The sequence below is a fragment of the Helianthus annuus genome, chromosome 17, assembly GCF_002127325.2.
Source record: "Helianthus annuus cultivar XRQ/B chromosome 17, HanXRQr2.0-SUNRISE, whole genome shotgun sequence".
Classification (NCBI taxonomy): domain Eukaryota; kingdom Viridiplantae; phylum Streptophyta; class Magnoliopsida; order Asterales; family Asteraceae; genus Helianthus; species Helianthus annuus.
Window position 1 is genome coordinate 95,420,344 of NC_035449.2, and position 20,933 is coordinate 95,441,276.

The window sequence follows — 20,933 nt, forward strand, 5'->3', positions numbered from 1 at the left end:
GGCGGACATGAATAGTGCATGTAATGCCATTGGCCGAGATCTAGGTGCGCGACAAGTGGCGACGCAAGAGTGCATGCACGACAAGTGACATAGAGGAGTGTTCTTGTCTCACCCGGTCCATGTACCCGTCTCTCAGTTTAATACCCGCGTATCGTTCATAATTATCAGTTAAATTCGTTAAATGGATTTTAGTTCGTTGCCTACAGTGTAACTCTTACGGGTCAAAACCCGATCGACAGCGTTAACTTATCAAACCGGACATAAATATCCAACAGTTTCCTATATGTTTGTCTTTGTGATTGTTACTCTGTTGGTTACATTTTGTGTAAAATTAATGGATAATATAATTCTAGAAAGAGGCTGAAAATTTGGCTCAATCTCTTTCTCTCCCATTATTCTTGGAATAAATTCGTTCATGTGAGTATAATCAACACGTTTCTCTGTCAGAAATTCTTCATCATTTTCAACCAGGTACCTCCGATTCGCTTAATTTCACCGTCAAATGTTAACTTTTTAACTGTTTGCGCTTAACGCTTCATGTGCGTTCTAGTTGTTTACTCGATCAGAACAATCTAGAACATTGATATCCCCCTTTTGTTGTCATTTTCCCGTTTTACCGTTCTGAAACTCTAGTGATCTCACAATTTGGTATGAATATATCTGTTTCTATAGTATTGATTTGCTGATATGAGTTTCATTTGAGTATTGATTAATTAGGGTTTGGTTTTGTACTTGATTAGGGCATTTGTTAGCATTTGAGATCTGTAATATTTAGCTCATATATCTTTCACTTGTGTAGGGAACGTTAGAGGCATGATGTGGGCGGTTTTGAGGCGGAAAGCTGCTTCCGCGGGATCGTCAAATCTCGTGAGTTATGTATGTATGCTTCTCGGTTTCGGATAGTTGTTGATGCTGGGTGTTTATGATGAAAAACTGTTGATTTGTTTTCATTGATTATGCTACTAAACTTATACAGTTTAAGCCAGAGAATCTATAAAAAGGTTGTCGAATTGAGAAACTGAGAATTTGTAAAGGCGAAAAGGAGTATCAACATTCATGAGTTTGTAATTTTGTATGACTGTGACATGATCACATGAATTTGATTAAGCGAAAGTAAATAGTTAAATCTATCTGCTACTTGAGTTATGAAGAGATCGGTCATTGGTAGTTGACAATCGTGATACTGAATTGAATATGTTTTGCCTTCTCGTATCATGGCGTTATCTGTATAGGCCTATGTCATGGTTGTGTGTCGGTGTACATGCAATGCTATAAGCTCACATCCATGAATTATCCATGATCGTTGGTTAAATTAGGTTCTGCATGTATAATAGTTATATGTTTGGCACCATTATAGAGTTTAGGATTTGCTCATGTCTATTTGAACATTACACATATGCACATACACACTTGGTTTTAAAAGCACGCTTCACATGTGAGGCGTCAGAGGCGGTGGTCCTGGCACTTCACCATTTCTGAAGCAGTGCAATTACAAGAGTCCATTTTTCCTTGTTCTCTTCCGTTTAGAATGGCCTTTGGAGAAACCCTATTTTCTGAAGTTTAAAAAAAAGTGGTAGAAGCCATCGTTAACCTCTTACACTCATGGTCCATTCTCCCACTTTTCTATGTTTTTCCTTTTTTTTCTGATTTGTTTCTTTTGTGTTTTTTTTTTTTGTTTTGTTTTATGTTTCTTGAGCTTCTTTAGGTTTTACATATGGTTAAGCTTCTTAGGTTGTACAATTTTCTGTCATATATTTGTTTTTCTTAAGCTACTTTAGCTGTACATAGAGCTTGTTTGACTGTACACATAGGCTCTTCATATATTAAATTGTATGCATTAATGGTGTGCAAGGATTAACAATGTATCAAAAGTTAATTTATAAATATTTTATGAATGCCTGACGCCTTGCTTACATGAAGCTCTCGCCTCATGCCTTTTGAGATCTAAACGCCCCGGAGGGCCTCACACTTTTTAAAATCAAGCGTACACATACATACAGATATAAATTGATCTGCATTGTATAACTTGTTTGATTTGTTTCTAGGGCAAAGTGCAATCTTTGGGGAAAGTTCGGCCAGCAGTGGCAGGATCTATGTCACAAAGTTATTCAGATGCAATCTTGACACCTGAGGTAGTATCCTAACGATGGTTTATGCATTAAGAACCTTGTATTATTCTAATAATAATCTTTCAACTATAGTAGTCAATAGCGAGCGTAGCGATCGCTATAGCGCTCCACGTAGCGTATGGGTCTAGGCTCGCTATTAGTATTGTAGCGATAATAGCGTCAGTTTATTTATTTATTTTTGTTTTTTCTAATATAAATAGCAGTTAAATATAGCTATAAATAGCTGGATTTTAGGTTTTTGTTAAATATACTTGTAAAATAGCATATATACCAGGGTATTTTGATATGAGAGTTAAATGCCTGGTTGGTCCCCGTGGTTTGTAAATATTGCAGACTTGGTCCCATAGGTTTACTAATTATAGAGTTTGTCCCAGTGGTTGCAAATTTTGCACTCGGGTGATCCTTATCACTAACCCATGTTAATTTTCTCAGTTAAATGTATGTGAAATGACTAGATTGCCCTGAACAATAAAAAAAATAAAAAATAAAGGCCCACCTTCATTAACTTCCTCCTCTCTCTCTCTCCCTCTAAAACCCACCATACACATACGTTTTTCGCATAAACACACAATAACTTTAGTACCCAAATCTTATAGCATCGGTCAAACACACCGTCAAATGCTTATGTTCAGTTCAGTTTAATATTTCCCCAAAATCTCAAGTTCGTGAACCCTTAAATTAAGGTTCTAGGGCACATATTGCATAAACTGGACAGACAAAATGAGGAGAATAATCTTTGCAGGTCGTTAGAAAATACCCATATTCCAATTTCAATCTGGACACCCTCGTTTCTTCTCATCAGGTTAGATCAATTCTTGTTATACCCTGTTTGTAAATAGCCTTTAACTTTGTAAATTGGGTATTTAAGGCATAAATTAGTTAGGGTTAGGGTTCCTAATTTGATTTCAATTATAACGATTCTTGTTTTGTAGCAGGAACTGTAGACAATGCATCTGTTAATGGAACCCTAACTGGAATTCAAAGAAGTTCAGAGGTAAAGCTTGCACATTTACATTTCAAACAACCAAATTATTTGCTGTGGGAGGAAGAAGATGAGGGTGGCCATCTTTATTTTTTTTATTGTTCAGGGGCAATCTAGTCATTTCGCATACATTTAACTGAGAAAATTAACATGGGTTAGTGATAAGTATGACCCGAGTGCAAAATTTGCAACCTCTGGGACCAAGTCTGCACGAATGCCTGCACGTCCTGCGGACACGAATGCAGCTCCGAAAACCCGGGCCCGCGTGAGGCAGTTTTTTGCACGCACTCGGTTTCGTTTTATTTCAGTTTTTCTGCTTATGCGCTGCGCCTCAGCATTTTTTTTGCGCCTAGGCGCTCGCCTTTTTGCGCCTCAGCAGCGTTTTCCAAAAAAAAAAAAACCATTTTTGCGCCTAGGCTACCACCAGGCGCTATAGGTGCACCCGAGCGCCTGGGCGCGCGCTTTTTGCGCTTTTGACAACATAGCCACAGGGACCAACCAGGCAATAGACTCCTGGTATGATATAGATATAAAATTTTTTAAAATTTTATTTCTAGTGTATCACTATTTATAAAATAGCCGCTCGCTATTTGTTGATACTCGCTATTCACCATTAACAATTATGCTTTCAACTTGTTTGACCAGTTTCCTTTTAAGCTACTATTTCTTTATTTTACCCGTTTGACCATTATCTTTTAAACATAAACCAAATCGACTCATTAATAATTAAATGGCTTGAGTTGTCACATTTACTTAACTCAAGTGATACACAGATGCTTATGTAAATCATAGTGAATGTTCTATAATATGCTATTGTTGCAGTAAGTAGCTCCTATTCACTTTACATTATGATGTCTTATGCTATTGTTATAGGCACCAGCTCTTGGAAGAAATCCTAAATTAGCACGTCAAATTCATCAAGGTAGTTTTCTTATTTTATCAAAAAATTATTCACAAGTAAACGATCTTGTATAATTCAATCTTTTACCTTTTTAATGAATAATTGAATAACTACAGGTGTTCCCGTTTATTCAATGCCTATAAGGTTGGTATAATCTCGTACCTTTTCTCTCTCTCTCTCTCTATATATATGTGTGTGTGTGTGTGTGTGCGCGCGCGTGTGTTCTCTTTAAACCATCCAATATTTACATGTACATAGATGCATACATATGAAAATACACACAAAAATATATGCATATACACATAGTGATGGGTTCCAATAAGAACCGCTAGATGTTTACGAACCATTAGGAACGATTGTATTCATCGCATGGATTCACTAGTGAATACACTACGGTTTCAAAAATGGTGTATCCACCCACGATTCCACGAATGCATGTATTCACTAGTGAATACAATACGGTTTGAAAATGGTGTATTCACCGACGAATACATGTATTTACTAGTGAATGCACTATAGTTCCAAATGATTTCACAAATGGTGAATAGAACGGTGAATATTCACCACTGAATTTAAATGGTTTCTCAATATTTAGTGGTTCTCATTTGAACTAACCTCTGTGTACACACACATGCACATAGATACCAAAAAAAAAACAAAAAAACAAATTCCAAATGGAAAAAAAAAATTACATTAAGACATCACATTACATCTTTTTTTTTTGGGGTAGCAACATATTTATATGGCTATTAGTCATGAATCACCATGACATATGAATCATAATTTGACGTATCTATTATCATCTTCATGGAATTTTATATTTAGGTTGAGGGTAATGTGATACAATTTATTTCAACAAATGAACATTAAACACCATTAGTGTACCATCTCAAACAAGTATATATAATTAATTTACCTAAGCATACTGCATATGACCCGCAAATAAAGATACTATAACCTTTTTCAATCGTGTGGCCCATTTAATGAGAAGCGGGTTATTGGTTGTGATTTACCTCTAAGATATCAAATGGATAAAATTAATAAAAAAAATAGATACAACAGAGAGAGGTCAAATGGGCCAAAAGTGACTCAAATTGCATTTCTAATGCATAAAAGCTCTACTGGTACTACTGTTTGGCAAATTTGCGGGTTATAGTATCACTCTCACAAGGCTTGGGAAGCGTGTTGCCACACGATTGAAAGATTCTCAAAATACTTTTGCATTGTTGACTACGTTCAACGAAGTCGACATGTAAGTTTGGATATTTTTATAATGAGCTAAACTGTTTAGTAACTGAGTTTCCTACGCAATTCACACATTAATTTTCATAAATTCAGGACAAATTTGATGAAGCTTCGATCTGAATATAAAGATGCTTTTCTCGAGAAGCATGGAGTGAAGTTGGGACTCATGTCTGGATTTGTGAAAGTAAGTTGTCGCATGATGCAGTCGTCAAGATCGTTGATTCAGCGCGTCACTCCCATATTTTCTGCTCGAATTCGTCAGAATTCAAGGCTTCTTAGCTCCGCCTCATCATCTCTTCTCGCTAAAGATCCCCAATCGTCTCCGACATCTTCTTCCGGTGAAGAATCTGTTCATTTGTCTGATAATTGCGTTAGGGTATGTTTTTTTTTTCTATCCTTATTGATCTATATCTGTTCTTTTTAAGGATATTAGATTATGAATTGTTATTTTGGATTGAACCTAAAAGTTTCAATTTGGAAAGTAAACACTACCTAGTGATTGTTTTTTTAAATGTTTACAGGAAGGTAGATTTAGGTTTTTAAATTGTTATTTTTGATGCATAAAACCTCTCAACAATTTGATTTAAAAGCATTAGATTATTAATGAAAAATATTCATTTTGTAATCACATATGGCACACATACGTTTATAAATCTATAAATTAGGGAGAAAAAGTGTTTGAGGTCAATCGAAGAACCGGGGGATACTTGTTTTGACATTTCACATTTTCACTCAATCCAACTTGGAATAAACTATTTTAAATCCTACTTAGCGGATGTAGAAGAAAACGAGAATTATGTCTTTTGGTTTTCGCACATGTTTGTATCATACTTTTTAAATCATGCAGAGGATGAAAGAACTGCAAGCTGATGAAGCTAAAGAGAAACTGCTTCGAATAAGCATAGAGGCAGGTGGTTGCTCTGGTTTTCAATACAACTTTGCACTTGAAGAAAAACCTAACGATGATGACAGGTTTGCTAATCATGATTTATTTAAATAGTTGTATATGATGACTACAATACCATATACTAAGCGTGTGTTTGATTTTCGTATAGGATTTTTGAGAGGGATGGCGTTAAATTGGTGGTTGATACAATATCATTAGGTTTTGTAAAAGGTGCAACAGTTGATTACGTTGAAGAGTTGATCCGTTCTGGGTTTCAGGTAACATGCATATGAATCGTCTACTATTACGCCTCACATATCCTTATATATAATTGAACAGAATAATGATGATGCTAACGTTTAGTCAAATCGGGTGTATGTATTTGATGATGCCATCATTATAATGTCTCTCTAATCAATTAAATTTCATATGCACCCTTCTGTTATATAGTGGTTGATAAACTTACCATTTACACTCACCTTTTATCAAATAAATAACACATAATTATGTAGTATATTAAGTAATTACATATCCTCAAAAAAAATTCTTCAAAAATTAAATGCAACATTTTCTTCAATATAGTTGGTTATCTTTTCCCAATGTAGTATGAATATACGTACTTCCTTTTTGAAAAATAATAGAGTAAAATGCACGGATAGTCCCTGTGGTTTGGTGAAATTTCACCTTTAGTCCCCAACTTTCCAAAATTACACTCTTAGTCCCTTGTGGTTTGACAATTTGTTACTCGGATAGTCCCCAAAGCGGATGGAGGTTAGTTTTTCTTGTTAAGTGGGTGTGAAATGACAAGGACTATCCGAGTAACAACTTGTCAAACCACAGGGACTATCCGAGTAACAACTTGTCAAACCACAGGAAATAGAACGTAAAGATTGTATTATTGATTTTAAATAATGATTACAGGAATGTCATATATATATATATATAGAACATAAAGATACACTTTAGTACCACTAAATATAATGATATATAAAACTAGGGGATGGTTCAAATGAAAACCACTTTTATTGTGAAAACTCGAAAACTAACTAAAAAAGCCTAAAAAAACCTAAAAAACATACAAATTTTTTTTTTTTTTTTTTTTACAATTTTTTTTAGAAAAATCGCTACTTTTTATATATGGAAAAAAAATTTCAAAAAAAAAAAAAAATTTTTTTTTGGTTGTACTGCACATGTGCACTAATACGGAAAGCCTAAACCACTTAACCCACCCCCCACCGACACCCCCCAAAAACCTAAACCCCCCCCCCCCCCCCAAAACCTAAATTCACCCTCCCACCAAAAGCCTAACCCCCCCCCCCCAAAAAAAAAAAAAAAAAAAAAAAAACCTAAACCCCCCCACCCCCACCCTCCCGAAAACCTAGTACTAAACCCTAAACATAAACCCGAAAAAAACCTAACCCCCCACCCCCACCCCCAAAAACCTAAACCCCCCTCCCCCCCCCCCCCCCCCCCACACCCAAAAACCTAATCCTAATCCTAAAGCTCCAAAAAAACTAACCCTAAAAGCTAAACTAGAATCAAAAAACTAATTTTAAGCATGTAATGCACATTGTAGTACATGTTATATTGCACATGTGCACTACTATAATAATAGTATTAAAAACAAGACAACACCATAAATCTTTTTTTATGTCATAAAAAATATGCTCGAATATACTTGAATGAAAGATAAGAAAATTTGTGATCTTATGGTGCCATTTTTGTTTTAAAATGATAACGTATGGAGAAATGAGAAATGTTTGAAAAGTTTTATATTTTTTGTTCCAATTTTACCCCTCCTTCATTAAAAGTCTTCCCTCCCTCCTTTTTAGTGGGTTTTAGTTAGTTTTCTAGTTTTCACAATAACTAGTGGTTTTCATTTGAACCTTCCCCTATAAAACTAATCTGTAACTTAATTATATGGTCTATCATCCCCCCGCAAGTTGAGGGCGGGGAACGACCTGCAACTTGGACCTCAGCATTAGAAACCTTTGAGACGGTAGCGGCTTGGTGAAAAAGTCGGCTATTTGATCATGTGTGGAGATAAGCTTGACCTGAAGTTTTCCCTGGGCAACTTTCTCGCGAACAAAGTGATAATCACACTCAACATGTTTTGTGCGAGCATGGAACACAGGATTAGCGGACAAATACGTGGCACCTAGATTATCACACTAGAGTGTAGGTGTAATCTTAGAGATGATACCGAGTTTATGTAGAAGGGCCTCTAGCCATGTTAATTCAGCAACAGTGTCGGCTATAGCTTTATATTCAGATTCAGTAGAAGAACGTGACACTGTACGCTGTTTCCGAGCATTCAATGATATAAGATTGGAGCCCAAGTATATGGCAAACCCCCCGGTGGACCGGCGATCATCTGGACAGCCGGCCCAATCAGCATCAGAAAAAGCTCGCAAAGTGGTGTTCCAGTTGACATCAGTGAAGGCATGAAGAGTAGAGGCAGAGTCATGACGAATAAACAGACCAAAATGAGAGGTACCTTTGAGATACCGCAGGATCCGTTTAACAGCCGACCAGTGGTTTTCTGTGGGAGTTTGCATGAACGGACACACTTTGTTCACTGCAAAAGTGACGTCAGGTCTAGATAATGATGCATACTGAAGAGCACCCACAATTTGTCTATACTTGGTTGGATCAGCAAGAAGTTGGCTGTCACCGAGGGTGAGAAGCTGAGATGTGCTCATAGGAGAAGGAACTGGTTTGCATTCGGATAACCCAGCTTTGTGAATCAAGTCAGAAATGTATTTCCGCTGAGAAAGGATTAAGTTGCTGCCATGACGAATAACCTCAATACCCAGAAAATAATGCAAGTCCCCCAGATCTTTTACTGCATATGATGTGCCTAATGTTGCAATGACATCATTGATAGCTGTTGTGTTGTTCCCTGTAACTATAATGTCATCGACATAGACCAAAACGTAGACCAAGGTCCCACGGGCTTTAAGTATAAAAAGTGAAGGATCCGTTTTAGAACCGGTAAAGCCCATATGATGTAGGGTGCTGCTAAGACGTTCAAACCATGCTTGTGGTGCCTGTTTCAGGCTATAAAGAGATTTATGCAGCAAGCAAACATGATCGGGTTTAGAATTATCAACGAACCCCTGTGGTTGTTGTAGGTAGACAGTTTCCTTTAGATCACCGTGAAGGAAGGCATTTTGAACGTCTAACTGTCTGAGAGACCATTGATTTGTCACAGCAAGAGACAAAAGAACCCGTATCGTTGTTGCTTTGACAACAGGACTGAAGGTCTCTTGGTAATCAACACCGGGTTTTTGGTTAAAACCTTTGGCAACGAGTGACCTTTCCATGTGCATCCTTTTTGATCCTGTAAACCCATTTTGAATCAATAACATTAGTATTAGCAACACGGGGAACAAGAGACCATGTCCCGTTCCGAACAAGAGCGTCAAACTCTTCAGCCATGGCCTGGCGCCATTCCGGTGATTTGTTGGCGATAGTAAAAGAGGAAGGTTCAATAGACTCGGAAGAATTTGTAGAGACATGGTAAGCTGAAGGATCATATCGAATGGTTGGCTTAGGATTTTGGCGAAGATTAGGCGGACGGGTACGTGGTGGTGAAGAGGAAATGTGAGCTGAGGACTGTGAGGTAGTAGGAATTGAGGTGGAACAGGTTGTTTCAGGGCTGAAATGAGGGCTGGAAAGGGTCGGTTCAGGGCTGGAATGAGTGGGTTCATGGCCTGTTGTGTGGGACAAGTTCGAGGGTTGTTGGTTATGGGTTTGATGGTGGTCCAAAGGCTGTGTTTCAGCTCTATGAGGTTCGGTTGAAGGCTGGGAAGTAGAAGTGGAAGGACAGGCTGATGGTATGGGGTAGGAAGAAGAGTAGGAAGGTGATTGTGTAGGAGATGTGGGTATGAGTGGTGGTTTGAATGGAAAAATGTGTTCGTTGAAGCGAACATGACGAGCAATGTAAATCCGGTCAGATTGTAAATCTAGGCAGCGATACCCATGATGAACTGAGCTATATCCTAGAAAAACACACGGGGTGGACCGGAAGTCCATTTTATGATGATTATACGGGCGTAGGAAAGGGAAGCATTCACACCCAAAGACTCGTAAAAATGAGTAATCAGGTGGTCGGTTGAATAAGTGTTGGAAAGGTGATTTGTTTGAGTTGATTCTTGAGGGCATGCGATTTATTAGGTAAACCGCGGTTTCAAAGGCAAACTCCCAAAAACGTTGAGGGGCATGAGAGTGAGCAAGAAGCGCCAAGCCAGTTTCAACAACATGGCGATGTCGGCGTTCGACAACACCATTTTGTTCACTCGTATGTGGACACGAGCGTTGGTGAATTATGCCAAGAGATGTTAGAAACGAAGCAAGATTACGAAATTCACCACCCCAATCAGATTGAACTCTTTTAAGTTTCGTATTGAATTGTCTTTCAACCATTTTAACAAACAATTGAAAAACAGAGAAAACATCAGATTTATTCCTTAAAGGGTAAAACCACATATAGTGTGAATGATGGTCAACACATAATAAGAAAAAGCGACAACCATTAAAGGAAATAGAGGGTGCGGGACCCCAAACATCACAATAAACCAAATCCAAAACATTGTTACTACGAAAATTTGATAGTTTTAACGACAATTTGGAGGATTTCCCCATTTGACAAGAAGAACATAAAGAAGAAGACACTTTATTGGAAACAGGTAAATGACTACTAGACATTATAGATTGAAAAACTCGAGCATTGGGATGGCCGAGGCGTTGATGCCAGATCGCTGACGGAGCTTTAGTTGCTGTGAAGGAAACATGTGGAAGGGACTTCAATTTTGGAAGATAAAGTGAGTAGAGACCTTGTTCACTTGGGCCCGTGAGTAGGATGGTATGTGTAGACTCGTCCTTCACAACAAAAAAAGAGGAATGAAATTCAAAGAAAACGTTATTATCTAAGCAAAATTGTTGAACTGATAAGAGATTTTGTTTGAGTTCGGGTACATGAAGAATATTATTGAGAGAAAAGGTTTTATTAGGAGAATAGAATTTTGAGGAACCAATATGACAAATAGGGAGAGGATTACCATCGCCAACATGAAGGAAATTGTTACCAAGATAGGCCTCAGAGTTGTCCAAACTTGCAAGGTCGGGTGTAGCATGACCATTTGCTCCTGTGTCAGGTTTCCAGAGTGAACCAGTTGTAGACCCAACTTCAGAAAAGGCTGCATAATTTGCTTGGGGTGAGTCGCGTGTGGAAGATTGACCAGCCTTGTTAGGACATTGTGCAGGAATGTGGCCAATACCACACCGGTTACAATGACCATACACGGTGTTCTGAGTAGAGGCCCAAGCAAACTGTGGTTGACGGTTCTGGGCACCAGATGCTTGAGACTCATCACGGTTTCTGTTATAATTACCACGATAGTTGCCACGAGAATTACCACGATGGTTACCGCGATAATTGGTTGGTTGACGGCTGGTAAAGAAGGCCTGCGGCTGTTGGTTTTGGGTAAAAGCAGGGCTGATGTTATACCCTAGCTGAGCAGCCAATTGTTGTAAAGTAGCCAGTTGATTCTGTGGTGGTGCCGGGTTGGGGAGAAGGCCAGCAGTGCTGTTGGCCGTAGGTGGGGCTGAGAAAGTGGAGGCTGTGAAGGCAGTAGGAATGGCTGGTGTATGTCGAGTCATCATGAACTCATGATCACTCAGTAGGCCGTGTAATTCAGTAAAGGCAACAGGTGGTGAACGAGCAAGTAAATTGGCTTTAAGTCCGCTATATTCATCTCGTAGACCAGCAAGTGTAAGCATTACTATATCTTTGTCTTTAAAGGGCTCACCAATATTGGCCAAGGCTGTTGCATATTCCTGCACACGACTCAGATAAGAGGCAGAAGTCTCATCAGCCTTCATCTGAAGCCTCAACAGCTGCGTTTTCAGTGTGTATTCCCTGGATGAGTTATTCGGGGCGTAGGCTCTTTCAAGGGACAGCCACAAGTCACGAGATGTTACACCCTGAACATGCGAAAAACTGGATTCAGAGATGGTAGAGATGAGAATCATTCGGATGTGGGCATCATTGGAAACCCAATACAAGTGGCTGGGATTATCAACAGAAGCTGTGTCGGTGGTGGCCGCAGTTCTGGAAGGTGGGCATGGTATGGTACCATCAATGTATCCAAACAGGCCATTAGTGACTAGGAAGGGATGAATCATGTTCTTCCAGAAGCCATAGTTTGTGGGAGTTAATTTAAAGGCGAATTTATGCAAATTGTGGGCAGTTTTCTCTACAGTGGTGAAGGGTGAGAGCATCGCCATTGGAATGGTTGGTTTAGAAGATGATCAGAGGTTTAAAAAAAAAGAACAGAATTGCGTGACGGCAGCAAGTTTAGAGAGAAGGAGCTGCGACGGCAGTAGGGTTTGGGTAGGGTTAGAATGGCTCTGATACCAAAATAGAACGTAAAGATTGTATTATTGATTTTAAATAATGATTACAGGAATGTCATATATATATATATATAGAACATAAAGATACACTTTAGTACCACTAAATATAATGGTATATAAAACTAATCTGTAACTTAATTATATGGTCTATCAACAGGGACTATCCGAGTAACCTTCATCTGCTTTAGGGACTATCCGAGTAACAACTTGTCAAACCACAGGGACTAAGAGTGTAATTCTGAAAAGTTGGGGACTATCCATGCATTTTACTCAAAATAATATGTTAAATCAAAACCATGTGGAGAACGCATTAGGACGACATTAATATGTAACTAGAACAGTAATATATCATATTGTCCCCAAGCTAATGTGTACTTCTCAATTGTATTTATGATAATTCAAGTATGTGTGTGCATCTATATTTACAGGGGCGTATTCAATACAAAACCGATTTTAAGTATGGAACCATGTGAGTATGTGTGTGTAAAGCGGTATATCAGTTCTTGCAATTCTCTACTTAAAATTGGTTGTTTATTGAACACCCCCCCCCCCCTCTCTATATATATACACACACACATACATCATATAAAATATATCTCATGAGATCTACTGCAACAAGTTACTTCAAGATTTAAGCTTGGTTTAGAGATGCACACATAATAATGCGCAGTGTGGTGATGAAATTATTTGATACAACCTTTTGTCTTCCATTTTCAGGTAGCAGAAAATCCAAGTGCAGTTGGTGGTTGTAGCTGTAAAAGTTCATTCATGGTGAAATAGTTTCGAGCCATCAAACAAGACCCGTATACAGATTATGGAAATTTGTACTTATCTAGTTATTCTATTTGTACACTTGATACTAGTTGGTAGCTCTTGTTTTTGGATAAGCACCTGCATTCTTTGTCCAAACAACAGAAATAAATTGGTTAATTTCGGCCGATGGCTGTTGCTTCTTGTATATTTTCTGGTCTATGAATTATGAATACGGCCATACTGGTGATTTTGTCACGTAATCACACCTTCATGACCAGGGGCGCAGGGGGGGGGGGGGACCCGAACTTTTCGCTCAGTAGTGTCCGGTATGTAGGTTGCCTTGCCTTTTTGGTGCAAGTTCAGAGTTTGTGTGTCTCAAAGACACTTTTATATACTTTTGGATAATGTCACTTCATGTTGACTTTTTAGTCATGGAAATTGAGATGTGTATAATAGCCGTGTACAGTTGAGCTTCCAGCGTCTATCGCATGTGCTCCAGTAGTTTCCTGCATATCGCTTCCAGCTCCGCTGAGTGGAAGCTTCCTGACACCCGCATCATAAGTACGCTTATGGTCGGTTATCATTTAAATGTAGGAAATGGTTTGCTTCATTTGTGACCACTACGCTTCATATATTGGTATGTCTTATTTGGGAATAAAAGATTAAAGGAATTTAATAAATATACGCGCCTTAATTTTTGTTTGCTTCAGTTATTTTAGTTCGGTTAAATTGATTTTCTGCTCAACCCTACACTTTAATTACCGGTATGCAGTTGGCACTAAGTAGAATGTCGTCGATTTGGTTAACAAGGAAACCATTTGATAACTTTGAATTACATTACAACAATTAAAGTTCTAAATGACAAAACAAATAGACGTTATACATAGAAGAACATTATACATGTAAATGCACAAGAAGCGGGTCTATAGATAGACACACAGTCGTTGCTTGCTTCGCTTTTTCTTCAGTTTTGGAGGTTGTAAAACAACTCTAATGGCAGCATCAAATACAGCCTTAACATTCTGCCAATTCAACAAAACAAACATCAGAATAAAAAAACTAGATGAAATTTAATAAAAATATGTAGATCAATTTATTTATTTAATCATAATAATTTCAAACCTGTTGAGTCTTGGAGCTACACTCAATGTAAACTGCTGCACCTATAGTCTTCTTCAGTTCTTCACCCTGCATAAATTTGTTTTTTCAACTGAACGATTCTTGAAACCTATTTGTACGTGTTATATTCAAAAACCATCTTTACTATTTCTAAATATTTAGTACAAACTAACGATTTAAACAAAAAAAAAAGGTGGGTCAAGCGGCTAAAACTGACCGGTCTGGCTGACCCACCCAACCTGGTTAGTTTCGTTTGCCGTTTTCAAAAACTATAGGTAGCGGTTTGTCTTATACATCATATTTTATGCAAATTCTACGAGAATGTGTTGTGGATTTTAGAAACCAAAGGGGTGAAGTGCATTTCTTAACGACTTACCTGAGAAGTTGTGATGGGTGTAACATTTGGATGATCACTCAGGTATTGTTTGTCTTCGCGTAGATCTAAGAGATTTCAAAAGCAAAACAAATGGTTATTTGTAATATAACTTACATCCAAACAACTTAATAACATCATAGACCGGACATGTACAAACTAAACCCTAAGGCTAAAATTATATTCCAAGGGATGTTGCACGTTGAGAAATCAAACACGATTTCTTTTTACATATTAATACTTCACTTATGAACCTATGAAAATTCTCTTTTAACATTAAAATTTTGGTATAAAATACACGACCAATTTATAATATAGAACGTATTTTGAAAAATATATATATTAATTAATTAATTAATTAAACATGTCAAACTGGCTTCCAAAGACAGCACCTAATCGTGTTTGTGGGGTCGACTGAAACTAACACGAGCCCATTTAGACAAAACAGAAATCCGTGTCGCAATAAAGCGATACATAATTCAACACCTTCACATAAGATCTATAATGCGAGTAAATGTATGAATAAGAGTTAATCTACCATGAGGTCAGGTGAGGTAATCATTTTTTTTTTCTTTGTATGAAATTGTTGAAAGAATGATGTTACCTAATTTGGTTCCAACCAGCACAATGGGGACAGTTGGGGCATAGTGCCGTAGCTCTGAGATCCACTGACCAGAAAACAAAACAAAACAAAACAAATGAATGAATGAGAAGATATGTAGTTGATTAGTGAAAGCGGTGAAATGAATACCTTCTTGGAGATGTTTTCATAGCTGGGTCTGCTAATGAGAGAAAAAGCCAATAAAAAGACATCTGCACCTCTGTAACTGAGTGGCCTGAGTCTGTTATAATCCTCCTGACCTGCAGTGTCCCAAAGGCCCAGATTAACAGTGCTGTCTCCCACCACAACATTCGCACTGAAATTATCAAACACTGTCGGCACATAATCCTACACACAAAAACAAAAAACAACTACTTGTATGAATTACCTACCAATATCTAATCAAATGAAATGAAAAGCGAGATCATACGGTGGGGAAGGTGTTGCTGGTGTAGGAGATGAGCATGCAGGTTTTTCCCACGGCACCGTCGCCAACGGTCACGCACTTGATGAACCTCGCCGCCGTGGCCATTCAATTCAATTCAATTCAACTGACAGACAGACAGAGAGGTGGTTGGTTGGTTGTAAGATGAAAAGGAAAAGGGCAGGGGAGGAGGACAAGTGTTTAAATTTTGAATTAAAATGGAGGGGGTCAATACTTTATTATTATAATAACTAGGTTATAGCCCCGTGTATTACACGGGTTGATTAATGAAAACGATATAATTTATTATTTGTAAATACTTATTATTTTTAATCCACTCTTGATAGTTTTGATTGAACATTCCTAAGTTGTCACTAATTAATAGCATTGAATTTCATGGGACAAAGCTCTAATAACATTGAATTTTATAGGATAAACCTCCTAAAATTATAAAATAAAAAACCAAGTCATCAAAATTCACACCAACAAAACTTGGAAAAAGTTGAATTAAAGAAAGAAATATTGGTTTTTAATAATCCCAACTATTCGTCGTTTCCCGCTAACAGTTTCAATTTCAAAAATAACCATTATCTGTCCCAACTATCAACATATTAGCTTCAAATGAACCCTAACTAACAGAACCCTAATGTTGTTAGTCTCCGATCGCCGGAAAAACGTTTTTAGCAGGAAAAAGGTTCCTAAAGATCTGATCTAAGGTTACATAAAGGTTGGGGACGAAAATGTTGCGTTTTCCAGCCAAAAACTTGAGTTTTCCGGACAAAAAGAAGTTTTCCGGCGATGAAAGAATTTACGACGACCTCAATAATTGGAGCTTTTAGTAGAAAAATGTTTCTAAAGTAAGTAATAAGGTTACAAAGAGGTTTGTGACAAAAAAATTGAGTTTTCCGGCAAAAGATAAGTTTTTCGGTCAAAAACGTTTTTTCCGGTGACCGGAGACTAACAACGTCAGGGTTCGAAAACATTAGTAGAATCCATGAGTTACCTATGCTTATTTTATTGTAATTCAATTTTGATAATTCCTATTGTAAAGTAAGGACAAGATAAATAAAAATGGAAAAAAATAGTAAAAGATATAATTCATAGATTAAAATAATATATTCTTTATTTGAATTTAATTAACAAATATTATCTATATCTATTTATTTAGAATATATTCTTTATTTGAATCTTATTAACAAATACTATATATATCTATTTGTTTAGGGTAAAAGATAAAAAGATAAAACTTATGGATTAAAATAATATATTTTTTATTTAAATCTTATTAACAAATATTATTTATATTTATTTATTTAGGAGGGAAAAATAGCTGAGATCACCTCATAGAACGCCATGTGTCCTTCATATGATTTACTTTATTATATGTATAGATATAGATTAGAGTAAATTATTGTTTTGGCGTATCTGGTTGTTAGTCAGTTTAACTATTTCAGTCCAAAAAGAATCTTTTAACATATCAGACCCCGATGTTACATTTTATAACGGTCTTGGCCCCTGACACTAACTTTGTTTTTTTGCAGTCAAGTGTAAGAGTAATTAGGTCATTATATACTTTAGGTACTGTTTTTTATAATTACAAAGTTCTTTTAATATTTAAGAAATGACTAATGCAATTACTCAAGTTTTTTATTATTTTGTTATTCTCATGATTATTATTTAACAAAATATGTTTTATATATACAAATAAATATGTATTTTCATTAAACGTTTGTTCTTTATAAACGTCGTTTTTAAAATCATTTGTTTTAACCTTTTTTTAAACCGCCTGTCGTTTTTTAAATTATTCATTTTTAAACCGCCTGTTTATTAAAATCGTTCTTTTTAAAGTTGTTTGTCTTTTAATGTTTTTCTTAAACGATTCATTATATACTGTTCTTTTTAAATTCATTTTTTAACATTTTAAAGAATTTGTTTTTTTACTCATTAATTTTTAAAAGCGTTTCTTTTTAAATCGTTCCTTTTAGAACCGTTTTTGATATTGTACATTTTTTAAACTTTGTATTCAGTTTACCTATAGCCGTTAGGGAAAAATAACTTCATAAAATGAACGATTTCAAACATCGAAGGAATTTAAAAACGATCGATTTTAAACGAACGAGTGGTTTAAAAAACAAAGATTTAAATTTATAAAAAAACAAAACCTTAAAAAAATAAGTTAACAAGTGTAAGCAACTAGAAAATGCACGAATTTAATAAACGAAAGGTGGAAAAAAAATAACGAATTTTGAATAAACAACCGATCCATATATTTGGAAGATTTGAAAAAGAAACAAACCATTCCAAAAAAAGTTTGAAAAATGAACGATCTTTTGCAAACTTTTTATTAGAATGTTTCTTTTTTTTTTTAAATCTTACATTTCTTTTGTTTTTTTATACACGTCATTTTATAAAATTTAAATAATGAACAACCTAAAAAGTGAGTAGTTTATAAGTGTTTAAAAAAATGGTATTAGATGAAGTGTTTAAAAAAACTTCAAAATACAAATAACTTTAAAAAGAACGATTTTAAAAAACAAATGGTTTAAAAAGGAACAATTTTAAAAACGATAGATGGTTTAAACAAAATGTAAAATAACCAATTATTTTTTAAAACGACTTTTATAAAAATAAACGGTTAATAAAAATACATATTTATATGTATATTTAAAGCGTATTTTGTTAAATAATAATCGTGAAAATAACGAAATAATAAAAAAAAACTTGAGTAATTGCATTAACAATCTCTTAAATATTAAAAGAACTTTGAAATTTATCAAAAACGGCCCCTAAGGTATATAATAATCTAATTACCCTTATACTTCACTTCAAAAAAAAAAAATAACCAAGTTAGTATCAAGGGCCAAAACCCTTATAAAATATAACATCGGGGTCTAATATGTTAAAAAATTCCTTTTAGACTGAAATGATTAAACTGGTTAAATCACAGAGGCCAAAACAGTAATTTACTCTTATTATTATCTATTTTAAAGTCATAACAAAATCAATATTTGTGCACCAAATCATAGTAAATAAATTCAAATATGATGAGCTAATATTTTAATAAACAAAACGGAAAAAAGAGCTTCAATATTTGATAAATGGTAAAACAATTTTTGAATTGAAATAAAATGTAATTTTGTAAATAAGAAAAGTGATATTATATTTGCTTTAATTTCCTTTTTTGCTACTTTAGTTGACTTTATAATGATTAGAAATTGGATATAGTGTTGCTTTAAGTGGAAGGACAGATTTTGAAGATTGTGGTGTTTGGTGTTGGTGTTGGGTGTAATGATGTAGGCATTCATGATTTATGTAATTAAAACAATGGACCTAACTTAAATTTGTCTATACTAATAAATTTAATTTTAAATCAAAAAATACCAGATGGTTATTAATCTACAATGAAATATAAGTGTTTTAATATAAAATTAACTTAGTGTAACGAGTAAGTATAGATCAAATGTAAAAACTATATATTAATTTGTGTGTTCAGCAAACTTTTTTACTATATGTTTAATAGTTTCTTTATAAGTTGACAAAATAACCAATCAATATATTCCTCATATTATGATTCTCATTAACTATTGTCCTCTTAATTGAGACAACAGCCAGAATAGTTAACAAACGATAGGTAATATACGCATTTGAAGAAAAAGAATTACTTTTAGAGTGCAAGTGTAAAACACAATATTCGTTAACGTACGAGCAGTGACGAAGGTTGATATATCCAAGGGAGGGAGGGGGAGGGGGGGGGGGGAGCGGGTCACCAGAATAAAAATTTCTATAAAACCGGGGGTCGAAAACGTATATACCCAAAATTTTCTATTCGAAAACTACATACTCTCCACTACTGAACGAAAAGTTCGGGGGGTCGGCCGCCCACTCCCGCCCCTTAAAAGCTTCGCCCATGCGTACGAGCGTCAGTGGCGGACCCTGAATTTTTTTTTTCATGTGGGCGGACATTTTAAGGGTCAATTTTTTTTTTTTCTACACAAGTACAGTTTCTTCGGTCCAATTCGGGCCAGGTCGGGTCGGGTTGGGACAGAAGCTCTTACGGTGATTCTCATTCAAGTCAATAACTCAGTAACATATTTCAATATCACATTTTTACTCGGTATTTAACATGGATTTCACATATAATCATATTAAAATAAAACGAATAAAATCTAGACGTTTTGTTAACGTAAACGAAATAAACTTACCAAGCTCATATATACAAATAAGTAACAACTCTCAAGATTAATTTTATAATGTTATTTTTCTATAAATTAAGGAAAGATTAATTTTATAATGTTGTTATTTTTCTTACATTTAAACGTTATTAGTCAGTTATGAATTTATGAAGTTGAATATGGTATGTGAAACCTTAATATGTGTTGTACATTGTTTGCTTGGAAATAAGATGAGCATTCATCAAAAAGTTAAAATTGAAATATGAGTTCGATTTTTAATTATTAATGGAAACAAAGAAAGTGTTTGTCCTCTTACTAGAAGTAGATATAGTTTTACAATCCCCCACCCTAGCTCAGTTGGTCAGTTGGGCTGGTGTTCTCTTTGGAGACGCCGGTTTGACTCCTGGCTGTAGCAAAAGGTGTGGGACGTCCCAATAATGGATCGTTTCCTACCGAAGCATGGTTCGATCCGGAGGGCAACCCAGTTTTATCCAGCTGTTACTCCAACGAGGTTCTCGTGTGGGGGCAGTATGGTTTCCGGACGAAGGTCAGTTTGAGCGGCAGCCGGGGCCCGATAGAACATCACTTCCGGAGGCGGGGCTGACGGGGGATTGTCTTTGACAAGAACCTGGTGATCACTAGGTCCAGTACATAGAAAGTCACCCTAAAAAAAGATATAGTTTTACAACTTTCTACCTTTCTCAGTGTCACACCCCGACCGATGGCGGAATCATCGGGGCGCGGCACTAGGCGAATCAGATTGCTCAAGAGAATCCATAACAACTAAATTGCGACAATATTTAATACGTTCATTATCCCATACTATAAACAAATACTATCACATAAGCTGTCACATATTTCATGTCTTCTCAAATAATACAAATCCGACAACCTAATAATACAAATCCGACAACCTAGATTTTTAGGT

At 36.0% G+C, this 20,933-nt stretch overlaps 3 protein-coding genes across 16 annotated transcripts; 1 reads left to right on the forward strand and 2 right to left on the reverse strand.

Moving 5' to 3' along the window:
* Nucleotides 1–312: 312 nt before the first annotated feature.
* LOC110922804 (iron-sulfur assembly protein IscA-like 2, mitochondrial) lies at nucleotides 313–13,523 on the forward strand. 14 transcript variants are annotated; one of them, XM_022167006.2, is made up of 12 exons: nucleotides 314–471; nucleotides 800–876; nucleotides 2,046–2,132; nucleotides 2,872–2,931; nucleotides 3,065–3,123; nucleotides 3,985–4,033; nucleotides 4,129–4,156; nucleotides 5,169–5,264; nucleotides 5,351–5,633; nucleotides 6,105–6,229; nucleotides 6,313–6,421; nucleotides 13,281–13,523. In XM_022167006.2, exons 7-12 carry the CDS (start codon nucleotides 4,146–4,148, stop codon nucleotides 13,341–13,343), a joined length of 687 nt encoding a protein of 228 aa, XP_022022698.1. In that variant the 5' UTR covers nucleotides 314–471; nucleotides 800–876; nucleotides 2,046–2,132; nucleotides 2,872–2,931; nucleotides 3,065–3,123; nucleotides 3,985–4,033; nucleotides 4,129–4,145; the 3' UTR covers nucleotides 13,344–13,523. The 14 variants fall into 14 exon arrangements, with proteins under 14 accessions (XP_022022692.1, XP_022022694.1, XP_022022698.1 ...); XM_035986952.1 differs by having other exon boundaries at nucleotides 315–471; nucleotides 5,129–5,264; XM_035986950.1 differs by having other exon boundaries at nucleotides 318–471; nucleotides 800–867.
* On the reverse strand, nucleotides 10,851–11,822 carry LOC110922803. The gene is made up of 2 exons (XM_022166999.2): nucleotides 11,207–11,822; nucleotides 10,851–11,027 (listed from the first exon to the last, which is right to left on the reverse strand). The coding sequence occupies exons 1-2, from the start codon at nucleotides 11,808–11,810 to the stop codon at nucleotides 10,987–10,989; spliced, it is 645 nt and encodes a 214-aa protein (XP_022022691.2). The 5' UTR covers nucleotides 11,811–11,822; the 3' UTR covers nucleotides 10,851–10,986.
* Nucleotides 13,524–14,113: 590 nt separating the features above from the next.
* Nucleotides 14,114–16,042, reverse strand: LOC110922806 (rac-like GTP-binding protein RAC2). The gene is made up of 6 exons (XM_022167012.2): nucleotides 15,840–16,042; nucleotides 15,560–15,757; nucleotides 15,413–15,476; nucleotides 14,812–14,876; nucleotides 14,439–14,504; nucleotides 14,114–14,338 (listed from the first exon to the last, which is right to left on the reverse strand). The coding sequence occupies exons 1-6, from the start codon at nucleotides 15,939–15,941 to the stop codon at nucleotides 14,240–14,242; spliced, it is 594 nt and encodes a 197-aa protein (XP_022022704.1). The 5' UTR covers nucleotides 15,942–16,042; the 3' UTR covers nucleotides 14,114–14,239.
* Nucleotides 16,043–20,933: the final 4,891 nt, after the last annotated feature.